This window comes from Atta cephalotes (genome assembly GCF_000143395.1).
Source record: "Atta cephalotes unplaced genomic scaffold scaffold00005, whole genome shotgun sequence".
Taxonomy (NCBI): Eukaryota; Metazoa; Arthropoda; class Insecta; order Hymenoptera; family Formicidae; genus Atta; species Atta cephalotes.
The window spans coordinates 4,213,108-4,222,158 of NW_012130069.1; the positions used below are offsets into that span (position 1 = coordinate 4,213,108).

General features: G+C 28.7%; 1 protein-coding gene across 1 annotated transcript in view; it reads left to right on the forward strand.

The window, feature by feature from the left end:
• The window catches only part of LOC105626338 (acidic phospholipase A2 PA4-like), a 5,673-nt gene extending 1,202 nt beyond the window's left edge, over nucleotides 1-4,471 (forward strand). Inside the window, exons 2-3 of the mRNA XM_012207640.1 lie at nucleotides 2,794-3,131; nucleotides 4,369-4,471. Of these exons, the coding sequence (XP_012063030.1) occupies nucleotides 2,794-3,131; nucleotides 4,369-4,471 (441 nt within the window). The remainder of the gene's footprint in view (nucleotides 1-2,793; nucleotides 3,132-4,368) is intronic.
• Nucleotides 4,472-9,051: the final 4,580 nt, after the last annotated feature.

A 9,051-nucleotide genomic window follows, 5' to 3' on the forward strand; every position in this document is an offset into this window, starting at 1 on the left:
TAAAATAAAATAATTTAATTACTTATTTTAATTTTTAATTTTATTATTCTTATATATATATATATATATATATATATATATATATATATATATATATAGAGCGCATAAAATACTATTATTTATAATAAATAGAAAGTTAATAATATAAATCGATTAAAACAATATATAAATAATATATAAATAATATAAGTCGGACATAAAAAGGCGGCTTTCAGATTTTCGGAAATAGTCTACCTCTAAGCCGATTTACGATCAACATTCAAAATCAACAAAAATCATCCTAATCGACTACAATGTCGACTTTAAGTTCATTAAAAAAGTTAACTTAAAAGTTAACTATTAAAGTCGTCAAGCTGTCATGCATGCTGTGTGGAATGCTATACACCATTGCAGTGTGTTACTCCCGCAGTAAGGTATCTAATAATACTTCAATCAATAGACGAGTTCAAGATGGCAAAGCAGCTAGGCATGTTTACCGAGCGATTGAGTATGATTGATTGGATCTATAAGTAACAATTATGCTCATATGCTCGGCGAGCAGGCTAGCCGCTTTGTTTACTTGAACATGCCCAATATTATTAAAATAAATTTAATTTACTTAATTATCTGTTGGAATTCAACTAGCTGGAATTTAACTCCGTATGTCCGCTTTATAAATGAGACACTTTTATTTATAAGAATCGTTTTTATTTGCAACATTACTCAGGCAACTAACAGCAAGAGCAGGGAACAGAAGAGAAGAAAAGCAGTCAAGACAAAAACACAATCGGGATAAATAATGCGAAAAATAAAAGAACGTTTTATGCACAAGCGCCATCCATTCATACATAATCATCTCATGCACGGAATATATAGTGTGCATACAAGAGTGCATACTAACATTATCATACATATTAAATCGTTTTTTCGAAAAAATTTTATAATAATTCTTTGAAAGAAAATAAATTCTTGTTTTGAATAATGCGATTTTTCTAAAATTTGTAATAAATAAATTAAGATAACGGATAATAATAGAAGATAAAATCAATTATAAGTTTTTTTATAATGTTCTTTATACCACTTTTATCAGAGAAAATAAAAAAATTTTTAGAAAAGATTCCTTAATACACATGGCATATAAAGAGATTAATAATCTTAGGGGATTTATCAGAGATCATAAAGACGTTCGTCCCAAATTATCTCACACAGACATTGTATATAAAATTGATTGTCGAGATCATGAAGCATTATATGTGGGCCAAATAGATAGATGATTGAAGACACGCATAAAAATCACACAATTGGAACACTACACAACATTCCGTAATAACACAGAATTAGTTAATATGATTTTGATTGAAAAAATGTCAAGACATTAAATGAAGAAAAGGTACTTAATAAAAGATTGAGTTTGGAAGCGATCCATATAAAGTAACAGAAACAGAGAAAAATTGAATTTGAATTTAAATTTGAATTTACAGAATGATATGTATTCTTTAGACCACTATACATGAATTTGTTTACGAAATTGTGATGTTGATTTTACCTTCTTTTGTTCTTATTTTTATTTTTATTTCAATAACTAACATGACTTTATTATTTTGACTATTATTGTATTAGGTGTAGTAAAAAGAAATCCATTATTTTTGGAAAAAATAATGAATTTCTTTTTACTACACCTAATATCTCTGACTGTCGACATCATAAGACTATTACGTCGAGTCGCGAGAAAACGCTTACATGTGAGTTGATATAATTAAAATTCAGACAAATGATTTTAATAATTCTCTAATTTTTCGGTTTTCGTGTTTTTTTTGAATGACTACACAACAAATCTGATGAGCGATATGATGCTACTTATATGACGCAATGTATATGACTTCGATTTTACTTTACTCGATTTTACTTTATGTAAGTTTTTATGTTATTTTTGTAAGTTAATATTTTTGATAATCATTGGGCTATTCATTACATAGCTAATTTGGTATTTGAATAAAGAAGAACGAACTAAATTATCGGGAATCATCAACTTTGCGTCATCTATGTAATTTCGATTTATATTTTATATTGCTAAGGATCCGAATTGAAGGATCGAAATGTATATGTTATTCATTTTGTTACATTCATAGAAAATAAAGAATTTTCTGTGCATCTGAACAGCTGATAGGCTCTGATGAGCTTTTTTACACTTTTCACTGATAAATTAAGACTGTTGTCAAGAACATTTTCTTTGTTAAATATCATTTAAATATCGTTAATTAAATAAGCCGCCTGTACTATCAATAAAGTTAGAGTTTTTGACGTTCCAATTTCTTCGTAATAGTTTCACAGAATGAAAATTCTTTTTCCATGATTAAAACGCTAATGTACTTGTCGCTAGTGTATTTTGTATTCAAAGCTGGAAAAAAAATTACTGATTTTTTAATCCATTTTTATCTCAATATGGCGATCAACGCTGAAGATAAAATACATACAAGAAACACAAAATACATCAGCGATAAGTACATTAGCATGTACATTTTAATCGTGGAAAGAGATTTTTTATTCTGTGAATTTAAATCATTACGAAGAAATGCGACAAAAACAAAAACATCAAACGCTACTTTTATCGGTAATACAGACGGTTTCAGCACGGCTTCCCTTAAAAAAAAAAAATAAACTAAGAAATAAGCTAAGTAACTTTTCTTATATAGTAATAGAATAATATTTTTCTCCAAGTATTATTATATTCGAAAATAGGTTACTTTTTAAAAGTGTCCTTTAAGATAATCGGGATAATCAATTAGTTACAACTTTTAAAACTTCTTTCTTCAGAATCAAGCGCCCGGCAGTGGTTTAATATATCCGGGTACTAAATGGTGTGGACCAGGTAACGTGGCCAATTCCTACGACGATTTGGGCCAACATTCAGTCGAGGATGCTTGCTGTAGGGAACATGACCATTGCTCAACCACGATAGCGCCGCAACAATGCATACACGGCATATGCAATAACTCACCATTTACTCGCTCACATTGCGATTGCGACGCCAAATTCCGCAGATGTTTACAGAATCTCAATACCGAGGTGGCTAATACCCTCGGCGCGCTCTTCTTCAACGTGATTCAGGTTATCTGCTTCAAAGAAAGACGACCGTGCTCGCAGTGGCAAAGGTATATTCTGTATACAAAAGCAAAGTCTTCGAAATTTTATAAATTTGATCTATCCTGATATATTTTATTTACATATTTATGTAATAAAAAAAAATTTTGTCACTCAACTAAAGATAGTTATGTACGATACCTCATCGTATGTCAATTAAAAAATAAATTGACTTCAACATTCATGCTGTTACATTGTAGAATGGTTTTAGCTGCGATTTACAATGGGAAAAGTCTCCGATTTATACGTTAAACAATTTATCGGAGAGAGGATTTCAAAGACCGCTATTGACAACTGTCTCCTTCATATTTAGAGATTTGATCAGACAAAGATATGTTCTTCAAGATGGCACGTCATTTATCTGAAGACGTTCCGACATTTAAAAAAGGATCGCCGTAAACGTATTTTCTTTCATTTCTTTTTCTAACACTTAATATAAAGTTTTTGACGGTTTCGCGCATCATATAATATAATATAATTATTAGATTAAACGACCTTACCTAAGTGAAGTTCGATTTTAATTATACTCTTAATCTCGTCCGGATGGATCTAGTACTTGTAGTAGTGCGCTTGCGTTTCGACAACAGTTTGAAGTACCGCCAAAAATCAAAGCGGATGTGTAGTACTTCCGCACCATTCCGTGGACCTAGTCCTTCGCTCGACCCGTGCTATCTCTCATTAGTTCAAAGCTTCCATGGCAAATCGCCTCTATCAGAGTAGGTCAATGAAAAAGGGTTGGGAGGTCTATCCGGACGAAAGGGTATAATTAAGATCGCACTTCATGCTCCCTTAAGTCTCATCCGGTTGGATATAACTTGTAGTTGTTTAAAGCTCGATTTGCTACCTGTTTTGTTCCCTAGGGAAGAAAATTCAAGAAGAACGATAAAAAGAATTAGTTGAAATTACCTTTTAAATGGACTTGAGTATCCCTGCGCTAAAAGCGCAGCATTTTTTATTGGTCCACCATGATGGAGGCGATTTGCTGCGGAAGCTTTGAACTAATGAGAACTCAAAACGTGCGCAAGCGCATTACTACAAGTTATATCCATTTGGACAAGACTTAAGGGGGATAATTATTTTTTAGCTTTTATCTAATCAGTCTCAATATTGTGGTAAAAGTTCCTTTATCCTGCGAAATTATAATTAGTTTTAATGCTCTGGATGAAGGGTTTTCTAATTTTATGAGTCGTTTCGGCAAATTGTTTTATCGAAATTCAACAAATTATTGATTCATGAAATTTATTGCAGGAATGGTTACGCGGAGGCTGTATCCGATCGATTGTGCTCGCAATACAAGTTCCGACCCAGTGACAAATATGTGCCCATGATGCCTCTAAGTATGAACAAATGAATTTGGAAGCTCGGAGAGAAAGGCAGCCTTCGCTCGCGGAAAGAAAAAGGACTGATGGCCAATATGCGTCATACTACACGGTCGAGAAGTAACGCGTTACTTATAACGTCGTTATCATTATCTCCAGTCAGAAATAATAATGGAATCGACATCGAATCGATGTCGATTCGACATTGAAAGCATCAAATCAACCATTTCTGACTGGGTCGGTATTTTTTTTCGATAACAATCATTACTTTCTTTTGTTCGGTATTAATGATATAAAACAAATCAATTGTTACTTTTTATCGTTACTTTAATTCCCTATTTTCCCTATCTCTATTTAATCGTATTATTTTTTATTGAATAGAAATATTTTATTTAAATAAATATTTTTTAATATTAAAAAATATTTTGTACTTTATATCTTAGGCTGCATTCTGATAGTCATTGCCAATATTGAAAATTTTTAGTATACACGTAACGTAAATTATAAATTAGTACTGGCAGTAAATATATTGAAATTGAACTCTTAATAATGACATTAATGTCATTTAATGTTTGATGAAAACAATGTTTAATAAAATTTGTATTTGTAAATTACGATAATAATTCCTGAAGATAAGTATACATTAAAAAATAAAAATATTAATATAACAAATTATTGAAAATTTATTTGATAAGTTTAATATAAAGAAAAATTTATTATAGAGACTAACTTATATAGAGACTAACTTATGAGTTTTATAATTTAATATTAATTGTTATTATTATACATTTAATACTGATTATTAAACAATATAGTTATAAAATCTACTATCCTACTTTAACATTACAAAAAAAGTAATGAAAAAAGTAACAAATCGTTATTTTTTACAAAAACAATTAATAACGCATTATATTTTTATGAAGTAATGTTTCCAAACTTGCGCCAACCATATCGTTTATTTATGTCATATTAAATTATCGTCTTTATTGCATCAAAGTGCAAGTTGATTTTGTTATCAACATATTTCCGCTTTTAATTAGTTACATTAAATTTTTCGCAACAGTGCAGCTGCAAATGTCATTCGGAATTTACGGTGAAATTCCTTATAGTTGTACATATATTTACAGTACTCTCCATAAGTTTAGAAATACACAAGGAAAATATGTAATAAAATCGATATTTTGATTTGCAAATAATTTAATTTAAAAATTAATTATTTAATTAAAAAAACGAAATAAAAATACATACGTTGTCTATAATATGTTATCTATAATAACATGTCATTAAAATATAGAATTTTAATTAAAACGCGATTCATACGAAATCTGATCCTTTGGAACCATTTTATAATTTTTACGGAGTCTGAAATCAACTTGTGACTTAAATAATTTATCCCTTTTATAGAAATCGTTAAACTACAATTAAACGACTTGTGATGTGTATTTACAACGCACATAGGTATGACATTATTAAACAAGTGATAGCTGATGTAAACAATAATATGATATAAACAATATGATATAAAAATATGATATAATATGATATAGCAAATATGATATAAACAATAAACTAAAATGCAAAATTCAATCTTGAGCTCCGATGTTGTGAAATGATTGTCCGACATATTTTCGGCATGTACAGTAGGCGTCATTAATACCTTCCGGCTTGAAATTTATAGTTTCCTTCTATTATGATCATATACATCATATCTATATTGTTAAAAAAAAAGAAACTTACTTCCATTATGTAACGAAGAATTAAATTTCGAGCCGGAAGGCATCAATGACGTCTACTGTACAAGCTTATAGATGTTTTCTAAATAAAAATATTTATTATCGTTTAAACGTATTTAATAAAAAAACATGTATAAATCGTTGTCATATAATGGTTTTTCTGTAAAATGTAGGAAATGTTTCCAAACTTATGGAGGGTACTGTATATTTTATCTCTACGAGTATAGTTTGATCTACCAAGTTCAGTTGTATATAGAAAAAAATTTTTTAAATATTTAATTAAATCCTTTTTATAGAATAGAATTTTTCTCTGTAAACTTGGTTGTAGTTGCGATTAGTTCTTGTAATTGTACAGATAGAATAATAGTACCAGAAAGTTTTTTTTTTGCGGATTATTGCCGTATTTTCATCCATTACTAATACCAACATTTCATAAATTTTTGCGTTCATTTCATCAGATGTTTCTTATTAATATCATTAATCAAACAATATCAGTGCATTTCTCGCCCTATAATAAACGGCAAGGTTTATGAAATATTGGATGAAAATATTGGCGATATCCACAAATTTTTTTAATATTTTAGAAGATAATACCTTGAAAGCCTAAAAAAAGGATTATATAAGAGTGTTCCAGAATGATCACCAAATATTTTATATGAGCGGACAAAACTGAGTCGAAAAATTCTACTATTTTACAATTTTTCGCAATAGTTAATAAGTTATTAATTAATAAAAAAAAATCACCGAATATTAGTTTTCAATAATTTTTTAATCAACTTCACAGAAAAACAGCGAGAGACAAGAATTGTTTATTTTCTTCTCATAAAATTCTGAGAATTTTTTCAGAATTTTTTAGTTTTCTATGTTGGTAAAAATAATTATCTCATGTTGTCAATCTCATGTTGTTAATCATCCCATTTTCTCATGTTGGTAAAAATAATTGCCAATAAGATGCAGTATTAAAAAGTTGACAAAAATTTCTGAAAAAATTCTTAGAGTTCTATGAGAAGAAAATACACAATTTTTGTATCTTGCTATTTTTCTGTACAATTGATAGTACTTAAGTAAAAAATTATTGAAGACCAATATTCAGCGATTTTTAGTAATTAATATCTTAATGTTAACTACTACGAAAAATTGCAAAATCGTAAAGGACTTTTCGACTCAGTTTAATCCACTCTATCAGCGCTTGAAATATTTGGCGGTTATTCTGTATAATAATATTAACTAAAATAATATTAATTAAATATTATGGAAACAGGATTATAACATCGATGTTATGAAGCTAGCCAATCTAGTAGTAGTAGTCTATTACGAAAATAAAATATGTTTCTGATTAAGTATAATTATTCCTCTGAAGAATGGAATGACTATGATTGGCCAATTTCATAATGATGTTATAACTTTAGTGTCAAATCAAGCTGTGTAAAAGCTTAGGGAACCGTAATTTGTAAAAATTGACTAATCACAATCAAGTATTCCCCTCTTATTCGATGATAAGAAGGAAATAGGTCAATTTTTATAAGATTACGCCAATTACGGTATATAATTACGGCCAATATATAAACGCTCCCTTAATCTATTCTGCATTAGATGCAAGCCAATCGCAAATTTGTTGTGACAGTCAATCTGAAGCTTGCATTTTGATCAATCTTTCAAATTGGTTATTGCAACAAACTTGCGAATGGTTTGCGTCTAATGTAAAATGGATTTGACAAGTGTTAATCTTGTTATGTTATGTTATCGAGAGCAATAATGTATTCGAACAAGTGTTAGTAAAATTGACTGCGTTCAGTAGAGAAAATTAATCAATTACTGTTTTGGCGATTCTTTAATATGATTGGTTCTTATCTTTTTCGCTAAATCTAAATGTAAGAACTAATCGTATTAAAGAATCACTAAGCGCTAACTGATTAGTTTTTTCTGCTGAACGCAGCTATTATATTGTATTCTGCGTAGTGCATCTATCACGAGTGTGTCATAATTTATATAAATATTTAATTTTTTCAGCTTTACATATATATTATAGTCTATTACGAAAATAAAATATGTCTTTGATTAAGTATAGGATGTTGTAAATATTTTTGTCTATGTTTCTTAATTAGTTATTTTGAAATATTATTACGTGCTCAAAGGCAAATATAATAAATTTGTAGCAGAAATAAAATCGTCTTTTTCTCATATGTATAACTCAGTCAAACTCAGTCACTTGCATTATACTATTATAGATTAGTTCAAAAGCTGCTATATACGAAATGAGCAAAGTTAAATAAATAAATATGAAAATATATTTTAAACGATTAAATGTATACTCAATAATAATATATACGTTATGAAACAGAATATAAAAATATTATGCATGCATTATTTCCCATATAGCACGTAATATCACAATAATATAACAGCATTTTTTCATTGCAATACTATAAGAAATTTAATAAAAATATCATTGAAATATTATTAAGATATCAGTAATATTACAATGTCTTCGAAAATGAATCAAAACAAGAATTACTGAGAAATATCGTAAAATTATCACAGTAATAATCTCATACAGCGTTGGAAGTTTTCAGAAATGTCTCAATTTTTCAATTGAAAAGTGAAATATTTCATAAATTCATTGCGAAATATGTCTGTAACATTTCTGAGACAGCTCTGGAATAGCAAAATGTCTGCGATTCTTCACATGAAATCTTGTTGAAAAGTTGATGAAATGTTACGGAGAGAGAGAGAGAGAGAGAGAGAGAGAGAGAGAGAGAGAGAGAAGTAAGTTAATTTTTAATTAATTAATAAACTAAAAACTTAATTTACTAGTTAACTTAACTAAAATAATAAATTAAATTTTAATTAATTTTAAATTTAAATTAAATAACTAAATT